At 47.1% G+C, this 16,544-nt stretch overlaps 2 protein-coding genes across 3 annotated transcripts in view; both read right to left on the minus strand.

Annotated features, from left to right (window-relative positions):
* Nucleotides 1-655: 655 nt before the first annotated feature.
* On the minus strand, nt 656-4,177 carry LOC120446163. Its single transcript, XM_039626994.1, has 5 exons — nt 3,882-4,177; nt 2,436-3,708; nt 2,155-2,371; nt 1,834-2,096; nt 656-1,777 (listed from the first exon to the last, which is right to left on the minus strand). Exons 2-5 carry the CDS (start codon nt 3,704-3,706, stop codon nt 778-780), a joined length of 2,751 nt encoding a protein of 916 aa, XP_039482928.1. The 5' UTR covers nt 3,707-3,708; nt 3,882-4,177; the 3' UTR covers nt 656-777.
* Nucleotides 4,178-11,594: 7,417 nt separating this feature from the next.
* LOC120445928 overlaps nt 11,595-16,544 on the minus strand; it is a 43,851-nt gene continuing 38,901 nt past the window's right edge. Inside the window, exons 1-3 of one of the 2 annotated variants that reach the window (XM_039626589.2) lie at nt 14,825-14,956; nt 13,023-14,758; nt 11,595-12,887 (exon numbers count right to left, since the gene is read on the minus strand). In XM_039626589.2, coding sequence (XP_039482523.1) covers nt 12,728-12,887; nt 13,023-14,626 — 1,764 coding nt within the window. In that variant the 5' untranslated portion in view covers nt 14,627-14,758; nt 14,825-14,956 and the 3' untranslated portion in view covers nt 11,595-12,727. Of the gene's footprint in view, nt 12,888-13,022; nt 14,759-14,824; nt 14,957-16,544 lie in introns of those variants that run through there. The other variant, XM_039626588.1, reaches the window with a different exon arrangement.

Genomic DNA, 16,544 nt, shown 5'->3' on the forward strand with positions numbered 1-16,544 from the left:
TGGCGATTGTTTGTTTTCTGTGGTATTGTTTTAAACCAATTTTTAATGAATTTCGCTTTGCGTTTGACCGAAAAGCATATTATTGAAATGTAGATGGCGCCACATGGCTATGCCAGTCCATCCAGGTTTCGAACCATATGGGAGTCTAAAAGCTTATTTTGTGTGCCCCAGCTTTCACTCAAGTGTTCATTTTTTAACTCAAGGTGCAAAATGTTTTCAAACTTAAATTTTCGTAGTCATATTATCATATCTTTAAAAATTTCGATAGCTCGACATAACTTGGTCAAAAAGTGTCACACACCCATAAGAATGACTGTTTTATGCAGCTTATGATCCTAAACTAACGATCCCTATCACTGTGAGGCCGATCTACCAAAATCAGTTTTTGATCAATTTTTACATTTTTTATAAGGGGTGCCATCATCAAATTTGGCAAAAAATTGAAAAATATTAAAATTGTCATTGAAAATATTTCGAATGATTAGTAATGTGAATGCGAGTTAAATGAGTCGCTACATTCAGGATTTTGGCGAAAAAATTGCTATTTTTGGCTAATATACTGTTTTTTGGGTTAAAAATCAGATTTACCGTCCACGAATTCTTGAATACGCGAAACCACAACAATATCTCTACAAAATGACCAAAAATGAATATGTTTCTGTTGGTAATTGGCAACTTTCAACCAAATGTTAGTGTATTTCAAGGTGCGTTTAAATAATATTATGGGAATATCTAACATGCTGCGAATCTATAACAATATGCTATGTGCTTTGTGGCCTAAAATAAAGTCTCCCTCATGGGCTTGTGGACCAGGGCGTTGTGCTCGGAGTCGCTGGAGGAACTTTCGGCGGCGTTGGCTGCCGAGAAGCTACCGCTCACCCGGCGACTGGTGGAGTTCTTCCGCTTCTTGCGCTTGCCCCGCTCCAAATCCAGTTCCGCGTCCGATCGGGAGATCGTACTTGATCGATTGTCATCCGGCAGGGACTTCAGTTCCGGCTCATCCAGCTCCTGGAAATCGCTGGCGATGGTGGACGAGGAGCACTGCTTCTTGGCCGCGCTGAAGTAGTCCTCGATGGCGGGATCCAGTTCCAAAACCGGACTCTGCTGCAGTGTGTACACCTGGGCACTGACTTTCATGGTGGGTGGCGGAAGAACTGCTGTCTTGGGCTTTCTTTTCGCAAACGGACTACCATGCTTGCTGCCCACCTCGTCGTACTCCGGATCGGTGAGGAACTCCACGCTGTCGGCCATCATATTTACCCTCTTGAAGGGCGGAATTTCGGCGATTTTCGGCTTGCGCTTCGTATAGGGACTGTTCTCGTAACTCTGGAAGTTTCCGATCTGTTCGGCACTCTGAAGATTTTGGGTCTTCAGGTGTGCGGCGGGGAATCGCGAATCCTCGATGCTGAAACGTCGACTGCCCGACTGATTGTACTCCATGTAGCCAGTGCGTCTATACGGTCCATATTGGGCGGTTCGCTCCTTGTCCCGGTTCGAGAGCATCTCCACGCTGCGGAATCGCTGTCGCGAGTCCAGCTGCAGTCCGTCCTCCGCCTCCGACTGGGATCCCTCACCATCGGCATGGGTCTGCGATCGTCTCAGCTTTCGGGAGTTGCGAGCTCTTTCGGGTCCCGAGAGATCCATCATGGACTTCACCGGCCTGACCAGCTTGGGCATGCGCAGGGCATCTTCGTAGGAGGGCAGCAGGCTGATCTCCTGGGCATGTTGCAGGCTGGGAGTGGCATCCTCCATCAAAATGCGGTTGTTGAGATCTCGTCTATATATAAGTTGTTGATTAAAATACTATTAAATGGCATTAAGTGTACTCCTTACATGCGTCGCAGCTCGTCATCGTTCTCCTCGTACTCCCTGTCACTCTGCCGCACTTTCCGCTTCCTCAGATACTTCTGCAGACAGGCATAGCCCAGGACCAGAGCACCCAGTCCCAGGAGAGTCAGCATTATAATGGACCAGGCCTTCTCGCCAGTACTACTACTCCTGGCATTCAGAATCCACACATCCGCGCAAGCGAACTCCCAAAGTTTTCCATAGAAAATGGCTGGCGCAGCGCAACGCAAGTGATTTCTATCTTTTATCTATAGAAGTGAAGTAAAGGTCATAAATTGAAACCTATGGTTGAAGAGGTGAACAAACCTTAGCTGGCTTAGCTGTTAGATAGTCGTAGAACTCCACGAAGAGCGGACTGTGGCAGTCGCAAATCCAGGGATTATCGCCCAGCCACAGCTGATCCAAGAACTTGTTGCCTCCGAAGTAGTTGGGCGGAATGGGGCTCGTCAATCGGTTGCCATTCAGATGGAGATCCGCCAGTTCGGGAAACTCTCTGAAGGTGTTATTCCTCACAGTAGTCAGCCTGCAAATAAAACATTATTAATCACTATTACCTTTATCTACAAGTATATGAGCTTGAAGCTCACCTGCAGTTGGCTAGGTTCAGTTGCTGTAGGGTTTCCGATCTCATAAAGTTGGGTATATCAGTGATAAGATTGTTGGATAAGTCCAACTTCTGGATGACCGAAAGACTCGCGAGGGCAGTGCTTTCAATTGAGGTGATTTCACACCAACTCATGTTTATGGTGCGCACCGAATTGGACACGATTTTCGTTAGCTTCTGCAGCACATTCCTACTGAGATTGAGCTCCACCAGCACATCATTGTTGCGTATGAAGTTCCTGTCCAGGCGGGCGATTTCATTGAAGGCCAGGTTCAGCTGCTTCAGGCGCTTCAGTTTGGCAAAGGCATCTTGGCCTAGGAGTCGGAGCACATTCTGTGACAGATCTACTACCTCCAGCATGGAGTTGTTGGCAAATGTATTGGCATCCACAACTCTCAGCAGATTCCCTTGCAATCGCACCTCACTCAGTTGTGGCAATCCACTCAGCTCGATGGAGTCCAGGTTGCAATAGGAAACATCCAACTTTCGCAACACATAGCTCAGAATGGGATCTTCCGACAGACTGTCAAACTGGAGCTCCGTATTCCGGGACAAGTTCAGGGCCTCCAGATTATGCATGGCGTCCAGAAAGAAACCGGACAACTCCCTAATGCTGCAGTTACTCAGATCGAGAACCCTCAGCGTTCGCGAGGGTAGAGCTGCAATTTGAGTCAGCTTATTGTTGGCCAGATTGAGACGCTCCAGACTTGGCAGCTGATTAACCATCTGATCTCCACCGATGCTGGAAATTTCACAGGAAGAAAGCCCCAACTCGGTCAGCGATGAACTGGTCAGCAGTTCGAAGCTCTCCCCGTTGCCAAAGCTGCCCAAACGATTGCCATCGAGGCCCAAACGCTTCAGGCTTGGGGCATATTTGAAGGCCTCATTGGGACTGAGTGCCTCCCAGGAATCTATGGAGTTATTGGCCAGCAGCAGCGTCCTCAGAGATGTGAAGCCAATCAGTGACTTTGCGCCAATGGCTGAGATATAGTTGTTGGACAGATCCAAGTATAACAAGGAGTCTATATCCGCATATTGGCTGGGAAACTCCAGAAACTTATTGCCCGACAGATCCAAGTGCTCCACGGGAATGCCGTCGAAGCTGGGATATGTCTGAAGATTCCGCCGGGCGCAATCCGCGTACAAGCTGTCCACCACCCAAGTGCATTGACAGGGCCAAGGACAGATGACTGCCCGGCATGAGGAGATGACCGCCAGGAGGAGGAGGAGAACCAGCTCCCAAATGATCCTCATCTCTGCAATATATGGTAGATGGTTGTTACTGATGTTGTGCCTCTGCTTTATTGCGCATGCATTTTCATTAGACTCTTATCTGCGATTTGCCATCCGGGCTTTTGCTTGAACGCAATTTGAAATTGCGACGATTTGAAGGCGTTAGTGACGTCACAATTAGCCAGTACTTATTCACCTGTTGAATTGTTATGGCTCGTATTTTCCCTTCTCCTTCCAGCTGCACTCGCCTTATCTTATCACCCACACGAAAGTGGAGCAGCCAAACAGAAAGCCAGAAAACCGGGATGAAAACCAGAAAACCAAAAAACCGGAAAACCACGGAATTGCACTGGGAGATTAATAACCGATTTTAGAATTTAACTGCCACTACGATGCAGCCACGCCCACAGCATTTTTCACTTTGCTGTTAAATATCTGTGGAATTACTTTTGCGATTTTATTGGCGTTTTCACGAGGGTTTCCGCACAACTGCTGGTCTAATACTAAACGGCCGGGGAAAATTACTCACCTGCGTATCGCTGGGCATTCGGCAACGGCTTCCACTGCGACTGATAAGATAAGCCGCTGATAAGAAAGCCTTTTGAATGAGGCAACGCAGCAGTGTGGCAAAGTGCGCGAATAGTGTGTTTTCCCGGATCGATTGTCTGTGTTACGGAAATCGGAAAATACTAATACTCTCTAGCGGGTATTCAAACCTTAAGTGATGTCAATGAATCTTACGTCTATGAATAAAGTATATGGAGAAAATCCTGATTTGCAATACTGATAATGCATTCCAAGTGTTGGCATTTTCCATAGCTAAAAGATCTCAAGCATTAACTCAATTAGAATAACTTACTAAAGATCTTTTTAACTTGCAACTAAACTATTGAAAAGCATTTTTGCCGACCTTAAGAGCCCACTTTAAATAGCTTTTTTTTTTAAAATGTCCTAAGTACTTTTGCAGCATATGTCAACAAATCAAGCGTGAGTCTCTTATAAGATGGCAACAAATGGAGTCGTTTAAGACTGAATAAACTTGTCACCCGTTGAAGTGCAACCGTTCAGATGGAGAATCAGAATCCGGGACAAGACGGGCCAGACGACTCCTTTTTCGTCTCCGGCAGCCGCTGATAGGGCATTAAAATTACCCATTCCCTTCGAAGGATACCGTGCAGTTGGGTCCTGCAGACACCCGTAACCGGATTTATTGTAATGAAGCGTGAGCAAAACAGAAACGACGCCTCAGGCGACAGCGCGATAAAGATGCAGTGCGAAATGAAAAGTAAGTCGAACCCATTCCCATTCCCATTTCCACTTCCATTCCCATTTTCATTCCCAGGGAGTACAAATAAAAAAAAAAAACAGGACTTCCAGCACTGACGTGTTGACAGCAACATATTTGTGGCTTGATTACGGTGAGGAGCTGTAAGGCAACAGGAAACATTCGCGTCTCAGAAAAAGCTAAGGAGCCAGACACGAATTTCATTTGCTCTTCGCGGGAATTTTCATTTGGAAATTTGGCTAATATAAAACATCATTAAAATGTCCTCAAAGGTGTCAGAAAAGAACAAAGATGTAGCTGTAAAAATGTGGGCTTATTTCCTTGAAATCCTAGTATAATAATTGTTATTAACTTATTTTTCTGCACGAAAGGTATTTGTTTTTTAACGAATTACTCGCCCAATTATATCCAAGCATCCAGCGAATGCCAGGGTATTAAAAGCAAACGATTTTAAATGGTTAGCGACGATACAAACAGCTATAAGTTGATGCCCTGCGCCGGCGTTGGGAGTTGGGAGAAATTCGGGAGTGGCGGGCAACAAAGACATCCAAGGAGAATGCAGAAGTCGGCGTAATGCCGCGACTGATAAGCTCGTCAGGATACGACCCCAAACACCTCCCTACCCCTGCACATCAAACTGCTTTCGATTGAAAACGATTGTGGGCCAGATATTTAAATTCGGTTGCCACGGATAAGTGCATGGGATAATGAGCAGGGATGCGCAACGCAGCTTCGCCACTCACTTTTCGCGTGTCCTTGCCGTTTTAATGAAGCGCAACGGCTTTGTTGCCGAGACGCCTTTTGTACTGGCCCGCTCCCCCTATCCCCGCCCCTTTGGACCACTTGCCATGGGATAATTAGCGGACGCTGCGATGCAAAGTCATCGCCGGCGTTGGGAACTCGCGCAGTTGAAATCACAAGTTAATGCCGCACGGTCCAAGGACTTGGTCCTTTGTGTGCTTTTGTTAATGGATTGATTTTGATTTTGAATTTCTCCCGTCTAATCTGGGCTGACTTAGAGCGCTCGTCGCCAGCGCCGTCGCCGTCGCCTCCGTTTATTGGGCAGTTTCTAGCGATTTTTTAATAAGAAATGAAGTGCTTTTTATTTATTTTCGGAGCGTTAAGTTGTGGAGGCACGGAACTTGGCATTGGGCTGTCGGCATCTGCCACCCGCAGTGCAGTCAGGGCAAAAAGTTAAGTTGAATGACAGCTGCGGTGTCGAGAGATAAGCACACCACCCACTCGAACAGCCAGCTGTCCATCTGCCAGAGGCACCAAGAAATGAAGAGCTGATAAAATGCGAGTTCAGGTGGAGCCAGAAGATGGCCGGAAGTCCTGGCCATCCCAGAACTTGGGAAATGGACATAGACATCCTGCTAGCTTGCTAGCTTAGCATTTCCGCAGATGTCATAAAGATATCCCGCTCCATTACGGCTCTTCTAATCGGAGTCATCAGCGAATTGTGGGCCACACACTCCCGCATTCCGGCCTTTGATTATATTTTTATGCCTAAGATTCCTCTTTTTTATTGTCACGGAGTGGGAGAGAAACAATTTGCTTCTATCTGCAGGACGATACGTCACAAGGAGCAGCGCTTTTGATACACAAATATTACATCGACATGGGGAGGGGGGAGATAAAGCAAGGGAGTATGCCCCGCAATTTGCATATTCTTAGCTCTGGAATGCCTTATAGACAATTATATTTATTATTCAGTTATGCCGCAAACGAGGGGGTTGGGTGTACATGAGCTGAACCAAAGACATTCCCATCTAATGCTTGCCATTCTAGATTTCGGCTGGAGTCAAAGAGAACGTTGCTGGGCAAATATCTTGAATAGCAATAAATTTCGATTTTCGTCCACTTAAATGCTTTATGAATTATAAGCTTAAGACGCGCCCACCGAAACCGCCCACTCACACCCTGGTTTTGTGGAAAGGGGTGCATAAAGGGTGGAGGAGCAGGAACAGGAACAGGAACAGGAACAGGAACAGGAACAGGAGCAGGAGCAGGAGTACACCTTCAGCCCAAAACTTTCTTCCTCTGACAGCAGGCAAAGATTTAGACAAAGACCAACTCCAGAGCAAATGCCAGCTACTGATAGCAACTCCTGGGGGGTTGGGCTGAGATTTAAAAAGCCAGGCCGGAATGCCTGGCGTCTTCCTGGGAAGGGGGAGGGGGAGGGAGCAGAAAAAACCAGGACCAAGAAGAGCACAAGCCTTTCGCCAGGCCAGCAAAGAATGCCATAAATCAATTCGTATTAGTTTTATGAAATTTATACCTGCGGCGCACCACCAGCCAGCCGACAGCCACGGAGAAAAACCAAAGGAGTTGCTTTGGAGGGGGGTTGTGGTGAGAGGGGAGGGGAGGGGAGAAAGCCAGAAAGTCCTTCGGCGGTTTAATGAGCAAATCTTTTTTTTGGCAACGCCATCTCGGCATCAGCAGAAAGTGTTTGGCGCCAAGCGTTTCCAATTAAAAGCATAATTCATTCACTTGGCTTAGTTTCAGTGGAAGTGACGCGGCTGATGCCCTAAGGAAAATTCAGAGTACGTTAAGCTTTTAGATAATAAATAAATCAAATATATATATAGGTACTTATCATAAAATATAAATATACCTACACAAATTCTTATTCAGCATCACATTGCTCATATGATGATCTCCGTTAATTTTTACTCATAAAATGATTGTCACTTCTAAAGTATCATCCATTCATTAATTTTCTTTTTTCACTCAAAAATGGGAAAAACTTGGGCAAGTCACAATAGAAATGTCACAGATATTCAAAGCCCTCTTCAAGAAGATTTAACGCAAACCCTGTGAATATTTATTGAAATATTTTTCACCTTTTGCTCGTTGATCGTTGGACGCTACGCAGTGGTCCAAATGAATGGGCGCCTTTGAATTATCGCCTGACAATGGGATTATCATTTTTACATTTTTCTGCCTGCCCAGTGGGCGTGGCTGGTGGACTGTGGAGGTGGCGGGCTGAAAGATGGGAGATGGGAGATGTGGGCCATGCAGCAGTCGGCCTTGGCTTAGCCTCCCTGGGGGGTAATTCACAGTTGCCATAATTATCATCGTAAATTATGGGTGAGTAAAAGTTTTGGATTTTATGAAAATGAATTGAGATTGAGCTGGAGCTTCGGCTTGGGCTTGGGCTTGGCTCTCTGCATAAAGTATGAACTGGCAAAGCCAATTGATTTAAATAGTCCTAACAGTCGAGACGGTAAATCAGCCAGTCGGCAATCTAACTTGTGCATCTTACAAGCCACCAGCCCAATCCAACCCAACCCAACCCAACCCAACCACCGCCCATCGCACTTGCTCCTAGAGCAACAATTTTTTGGGGCAATAATCTGGGTGGCCAAAGCCGAGGAGTGTCATAAATAATAATTAAACAACTCGCGTTGTTAAGTCTTTTTATTACGCGCCCAAGACAAACGACAGTTGACAGCGGGGAGGGAGGTGGGCCAGGAGCAGGAGCAGGAGCAGGAACAGGAGCCAAAGCAGGATGCAGCCAAAAGGATAAGGTGCCAGAAAGACAAGACAAGACAAGGGAAGGCTTAGAGTGGTAGCATGTGCGCCAAGCACACACACACACTCACTCACTTCCTCGCCCACTCCCACACCCACAAAAGGGGCACAATTTTCCGCGCAAATACTTTCCCTGCAGGTCCTGCGGAAGAGCACATGAGCCAGGACACGGGATTGCCTTGGGCAGGGGCTGTCTGCCATCCGCATCTCCTAGGCAGGTGCTTGTCCCGCTTCACAGGGGATTTTAAGACGTAATTAAGATAATAAATAATAATCGCCCAATGCAGGCAGTCTCAGGATGGGAGTGGTGGAGGAGTGTTGGAGTGTGAGCATGTCCTGGGCCATGTCCTGCCGCTCCGTTCCCAAATTACCCCGTCGTACGTGTCCGCTTAAGCCCCCCTGTCATATTCCTACGCAAAATCAAGATATGTCAGAAGTATAGTATAGTGCCGCTGACCCGGACTAAAGTGGCTTCTTAAATGGCCCCTCAGAAAGTCCAATGGCCCACTTCTGGCCGTTGGAAAGTAATTCTCATTTAATGATGCTTAGCCCAGGCCTAATTAAAAGTCTACTTTAAAGAAGACATTTCATTCGATTACTGTTTTTGTATCGAATTTCATACTTAGCTCATCAAATATAAATTTATTAAATTACCAAATAAGTAAGCCGCAGATCAGTTAACTTGCTGTATTAGTGAGCACAAATCAAAATCGACTTTTCTGTGAAACCAAATTGCTCTTATAAGCTTTCTAATCGGCCAGGACAATTTATTACGTAGCTCAATAGCTTTCCCCTGTTTTTTTTTTCCTTTTTCAAAGGTACTCATTAACTAATTTGGCCAAGATGAAGATGTCTAGCTGAAAGCAGTGCCATGCCTTTCCTTGTTTTTCCAGCGGTTTTCCCCTCGACTTCCGTGTAAAGAGAATGTCACAAATCAAAGCGGCATTATTATTACTTATGACCATTTAATTGGACTTGCGTTATATTCATTTGACTTTCGTTACGGTTTGTTTGCGCACTCAATTTGCCAAATGAATCGCCACCACCAGCCGAGTGGGTGGTGGGTTGTGGGTGGTTGGCAAGGGCAAACCACCGGCACATCACCAACCACCAAAACCAAACCACTGTCAACTATTTTGGCTCGCACGCTCATTAGTTTTATTGCTCCGCGTATCAGTCAAAGCCACAAAACTATTTATGTCCCACCCTTCTGCTGTGAACTCCCCTCGCCTCCACCTTCCTGCACTTCCTTCCTCGTTGTCCTTTTTGGCAGTGCGAGAGTCCTTTTTGTTCTGGCCGCTCTAATTGCCGCCAAGAAATCTGATTCTGTCCTTTGATGGCGAATGCTTTCCTTTTGGCGGTCAGTGATCTCCGGCTGAATTGCGATAGATATTTCAATATCTTGTTAGTGGGCTGAGCAGCACTTAATTATGATTGCATTACTCAGATTTATACGCCATTTGGCGTCATTAAGGGCATATGAAAAAGTTTGGGAAAGTAAGATTTATGCTGCCATTGGCACTCCACGGAGGACCACCTTTGAGCCACCTCAAAAGTTGGCCAACAGCCGCAAGTGCGGCGTAGTTAACTATGTAAATGTTTTCTTTTGCGCTCCTGTTTATGTATATTTACATTTAATGCCCCTCGCAAAACCAAGCCATCCCCCTTCCCCTTCACCCCCCTCATTTGACCTGCAGTTGGGGCTAAAGAGTGAGTGGGCGTGGCTGTAATTTCATTCGCCAACCACACAGAGCGGTGCAAAGTGCTGTGGAATTTTAATTAATGGATAAAGTTATGCGGAGTTTTGCATGGTATGGTACATCCCACTGCTCGAGAGGACTTCCCTGTTGGCAGGATCTCCTTGGCTGAGAATTAAATATTTCGTGTAAATATTTATGTTTGCGTAACAGGCAAATTCAGAAGTTTGAATCCCTCTCGAATGATTTACATCGTTGCAGAGCTTACAATATCCTCAAATGCATAGGAAATCTCGTAACTTCTCTTTAGCCCAGAAGTATGCAACAGTTTTGAAGTCTATTACGATATCCATAAATAAGCAGCTAGTTTAATATGCTGCGGCCCAGAGATATGCCATAAATTGGAACCGCTTCACTCCTTCCCACGAATTTTAATTTAAAAGTTTGCGATAACAAATGATGCACATCCCCACCACAAACACACACTCACACACACGTGTATTTAAAATAAGAAATAATGTTGTGCTGATTTAGTAACCGCAAGGAACCCAACCCCCAAGCAAAATGTAACCAACCAAGCAACCATACCACCCATGGTATCTGCGAATGACTGCGGGATGTAACAAAGGCGAGCGAAATAAAGAAATGAAAATAAGTAAACTTTGGCGCTAATAAATTGTTTCATATCTGCGGCCGAGATGTGGGTGGGCGGTAGATAACTCATACGCCCCGTGCCACAACTCATGCTCCAAACGAAGCTAAATGTGCTGCTCATATTGCCATTTTTTCTTCGTTTCCCGTACATATGCATATTTATTTCCTCCGCCGCTTATCAGTGCTTACCAAAAAGTACAAAAAAAAGTGCCCAAGAAGAGAACCCAAAGAAATAAAGCAAAGATCTGGCACATATGAGAAATTGCCAAACACATTACGACTGCAGCAGCACATTAGCCCAAGGCATCTGAGGAAAATGGAAAGCATTCTTCCCATCCTTTCGGCCAACAATGCACTCCCTCAGAATTTATGAACTCCTTAATGATGTGCCATGAAATTTGAAATACCCATCTGAGAGGTATCGTTACGACCAATATAAAGACAACTTTTGACCATGACAATAAACTTAAGTTTTCTGCAACCATTATTCCATAATAGCTTTGATATCTAAGCTGAAAATAATATTATCAAAATCAAGAACAAGCTTCGCGCTATCAAGCCAATTGTAGCAAACAATTCATATTCGTTTTCTGAAACTGATATCCGGCTTACACAAAGAACACAAAATAGCAAAGTTCCATGATTTTAGGGGCCTTCCTTCTATCACAACCATTTCCCACTGGCATAAAAAACTCTCAGCTTGGATTTGACATTTAAAATTGTATTTATTTAATCATTTAATAATTGCTGGGGAATATATTTCTATTTATATTATATATAAAGATGTGTGGATGTTTTCACTGTGTGTGTCTGTCTGTGTTATTTTGTGTATCTGTGTGTGTGTGTTGGCGTACTGATGCTTGCAATAAATTACAATATTATTTGAATTAAGTTTATTATCTATGTAAAGGCTTACGAAACTAATGGAACAATTTGTAAAACGTTTTATTTCCGTGTGTATTTTTAGTTACGTGCGGTTTGTATCGAAACGCTCAATGTGAAGATAGCAACGAATGCTTCCAATCGCATCGAAGCTGATTGGTGGCTAGATTTCGGGGGTTGGTATTAGATACCAAGACTTCGAAAGCAACGAATGGTATGTTATACATTCTATATGCGGTATCCGTGTGCTCGGATCGAAAGGGATATGTGCTAGGCGAGTGGGAGTGGGAAGGGGGGTTTGGGGGGCTCTCAAATAAGGCAGGGCAACTAAACGTACTGGTACTGGTACTGGTACTGGTAACTGGTACAACTCAAACTCAACTTATGGGTAACTTAGTCTGCAGATACAAATGCAACTTAGGCCGAAACAAATTCACAATGCTCAAAGAATGCGTACCTAGGATAACATACATTATATACAGATCGCAGATGACTTCAACTTCTACTTCGACTGCGGTTCTCGAAACTTGGCTTTCTTTGGTTTGCTTATGCTTAACGAGCTGTCGCCCTCATTCTATATCAATGGCTAAGAACTAGGTAGTGGTAGAAATAGAGAGTTGTATAATGGATACTGGGTTAGAATCCCTGGATCATACTGGTTCATGCAAGATCGGATTACTCATAAAGTGGGCTTTATCTATTTGCTCTAATTTCGCTAGATGCTCCTGGGCAAATGGTAACGCGTAACTGGGTTAGTTCTCGTTCTATAATACTTAGAGTTCACTAATCTAGGGGATTACATATTATGAGCTATCGTATATGGTATAGTATTTGTCATAGCTGCAGCGGCATTTTGGAGCTGCTTAAATAGGGGTTTTTTTTTGTGTGTGGGTGTCTGGGTGTGTGTGTATCTCTCGTTTAGCTATTTACAAGAAGAAATGCTGCTAATTTTGATTTCAAACTCCGGGCGGAACTTCCTGCGCCAGCCTAGTCCCGCTCCTCGTACTTGGGCACAAAGGAGCCGAGTCCGCCCAGCTGGGCGCACTGATTGCTGTCGTACAGCGACATCTTGAGGCGCTTGCACTTGGCCCTTCGGTTCTTGAACCAGAACTGCACGTTTTTGCTCTCCAGGCGCGGGAACTTTTGCCTAGAAACAAACAAAGAAATGAAGGAAAAAGTTAGTTTTACACATTTTAGAGCAGTTAACAAATAAACAAATACAGTATACTACTTTTTTAAATGCCCTAATCTAGAAAGTTCACCAAAAGGATTAGTTGCTCACCTATAGGGCATGGTGTTCAGGTCCTCGGTGTACTTGAGGATGAGGTTGTGCGAGGGATGCGTGTTCATGGCGAACCACTGCTCCAGCTTGGGCACCTCGGTCACCGGATCGATGAAGGTGCGATTCCGCTTCCGGCGCTCCTCGTTCGAGATGCTCGACAGGTTGAGGCCGCCGCCGCCCATCAGTGCGTTGGGTTGGATGCCGGCTGCGGCCGCTGCAGCCGCCGCATGGTGATGCGGATGTCCGGCGGCCGCTTGACCGAATGCCGGGATGTAGTGGCTCATGTACATGAAGGACTGCGAGAACATCGAGTTGGGGACCATGGGAAAGGGCAGCTGGTCCTTGTGGGGCACCACACCGCCGGCTAGATCCGGCGAGGGTGAGCGGAACTCGTCCAAGTGGCTGGCATCGTTCTCGTTGTCCTCCTCATCCTCGTCCATGTCCAAGTCGTCGTCCTCCTCCTTGGGCGTGGAGCGCTTGGGTGTGGAGTTCACCTCCTGCTCATTGTGCATGCTGCTGTTGTTGTGGTTATTGTTGAGGCTGGCATTGACCTCCATCTGGGCGTCTGCATCCTGATGCCGTTCCTCACCGTTGGAGTTCTCCTTGTCGTTGTCCAGCAGCTCATCGTGCGACTTCTCCTGCCGGTCCTCATCCTTCACACTGCCATTCATGCCATCGCTTTTGGCCTCCTGTGCCAGCTGCTGCTGCTGCTCCCCCGCCTCCTCCTCGTCCTCGTCCATCAGCGGCGAGCTGCGATGCCGCTCGTGGGTGGTCAGCGAAAGGGGCAGTTGTGGCGTGTTCGGCCTGCTCTGCTCCTCGTCCATGTCGTCCGAGTGCTGCGACATGGTGTCGATGTCCTCCGACTTCAGGCTGAGCGGACTCTTTAGGTAGTCGTGCGACATGGACAGGTTGCCCATGCTCATGGGCTGGCTACCGGCACTGCTGCTGGAGTTCTGGCCCAAAGGGGCGTGCTGACTCAGATAGCCATTCATGGCGGCATGACCCAGGGCACTGATCGCACTGCCCAGACTACCGCCCCGCATCTCTGCCCGCTTTTGTGCCGCCCGAGCGTTCTTGAACCAGTAGACCACGTTGTTCACATCCAGGGGCTTTCTGCCACGCCGCGACTCCAGGGCATTCAGCTGCACCACATACGTCTGGATCTGCTGGCGCGATGGATGCGGATTGTCGGCGAACCACTTCTGCAGCTTGGGCAGCTCCATCTCCGGATCGAAGCTGGTGCGCATGCGAGTCTTCTGATTGGGATACGGAGGACCGTGTCCACCGCCGCCGCCATGATGGTGATGGTGGTGCATGGACGCGTGCATCGGATGCACCAGCATGCTGCCGTGATGTCCCGGCCCCGGTGCCTGTCCAGCGCCCGCATGGTGAGCAGCCTCGTTGGCCAGCAACAGGCTCTCCCGACTGCCCATCGAACCCAGTGGATTACCCCCCGCCGCTCCACCGGCAGCAGCGGCATGAGCCGCAGCAGCGGCCGCCGCCGCCATCGCTGTGCCTACGGGAAAGTCCATCTCGCCGGGCACGGCCACTGGAACGGGAACCGCCGACGGACCCGTCATGAACGGCAGCATCTTGGGCGTCATGGCCGCCGCTTGGGGCGATAGCTGATTGGACCACCACTGGTCGAACTTGCGACGCAGCTCGTCGGAGATCTCACCTCCTGGCAGCGCGTAGGTGTTCTGGTGGGAACTGCGGCAGATCTGGGATAGCGTCACCTGGAAAGGAAGCATAAGAAGACCACATTTAGAAATCCACATACAAGGGTTATGCTTATCACCTACAAATTTATAAGACTGTATTTTGGCCCATTAAGTAAACAACTTTGCAGATAGATTACGCGATTGAATGCGAATTGATTCTATTTGGCAAGAGCATGATTCACAGCCGCGAAAATTAATGGAAACATTTCGGGGTACCCAATTGTGATTGTACTGATTGTTTAATTAAGAACACCTATTCTATTATAAGTGCTGCCACGCTCTGCAGTCATATGATGGTTGTGTGGTAAATCAGCGATTCGATCATCACTTCAAAAGTGGTGTGTTCCGTGTGGGAATCAGGAGGGAAAATGCTCGGGATTAGTGGGTGTGGGGACAACAACCTTGGACAGGGGTTTGCTTTTGCACTGAGAACTGAGCACTGAGCGACTGTCAACAGTAGCTAGCTGCACTAAGACCCCAAAGTCCGCCGGTCACTAAGCGGCTGTCATAAAAATCACAGTCGCCGGTTAGCAAACGGGGTTCTGTTTGTATCGGTAGCTCTAGTTGTTGTTGTTGTTATGGTTGTTGTTGTTGTTGTTGTTGTCCGGCGGAACTCAAGTGGCGGGATTCACTTAGCCATAAATGTGCGAGTGCGAGTGGCAGTCGAAAATTGCCTACTACGATATACTACGGTGGAGCACGGCGACAGCAGATACCGAGCTGATATTAACAGACAACAGAGCCACCGAGTTGAATCGAGTCGAGTCGAATTGAATCGCTGCGAAGGCGATAAATAGATAGTCCCTGATACCTGATAGGCAGCGACACATCAGCTTATGGCGATTAAAATTGAATTTACCCAACAGAAATAGAATCGAAATGCGATGCGATGCGTTGAGTTGCGTTGAGTTGCGTTGAGTTGGCCAAAGGGTAGATTGCCATGGCGTATTAAATGCTCAAAGATACTGCTTTGTCTCCCAACTGCTGGCCAAGATAATGTCTGGCTCTTTCGGTGGTTTTTGCCGTGGTTTCGCCTTTGGTTCGTTTTGGTTCCGATTTCTGTCTGTTGCTGTGTCTGTGGTGTTTTTTTCTAGCGTCGTGGTGGTGCTATCAGCTAAGGAGGCGCCCCAAATCACTTAAGCTGCTCAGAACACAAGCGAACTGCAGGAGGGGTGGGTGGTTTTAGGTGGGTTAGGTGGACTGGTGGACTAGGTGGGCTGGTGGGGCAGAGACACCTAATTGTAAATAAAATGGGCTGGTTGACGCTTCTTACGTGGCGGGGTATTATTAAATTGATTTTCCTATCGCCGCACCCCAAAGCAAACCAAAGCAAAGCAAAGCTCCTCCAGCGGACAGTGGAGAGCCACCGCGATGGGCGATGGGCTCGAGGTGTCAGACAGCGAATGTGGAAATTATGGTAAATGCTTATCATGTGATTAGGTGCCTTGCCTTGCTTCGATTTGCTTTAATCAAGGGGGGAGGAGGGGGTGAAGAAGCACTGAAGGGGGGTGGAGGGCCAGGCCAATAAAGTCGCAATATCAATTGAAGGGTATTTCTGGCCGTGATTTCGTGTTGTTCATCGCCAGCGATAGTGTACGGCCCAATGATTTATGGCCTTAATGCACCGATATCGCAACACTCCCTCCCGCTCACCCCCCCCTAACCACCACGGAAGTGGGTCATGTGAGCCATGCACTGGGTGCCCCGCCTGCTGCAGGATTCCCAACTAAGCCTTCTAAACCGATTTCAATAAGGCACACAAAAGCCACACACACACATATGTATGTACATAGACTTCGGC

Source organism: Drosophila santomea, chromosome 2R (genome assembly GCF_016746245.2).
Source record: "Drosophila santomea strain STO CAGO 1482 chromosome 2R, Prin_Dsan_1.1, whole genome shotgun sequence".
NCBI lineage: Eukaryota > Metazoa > Arthropoda > Insecta > Diptera > Drosophilidae > Drosophila > Drosophila santomea.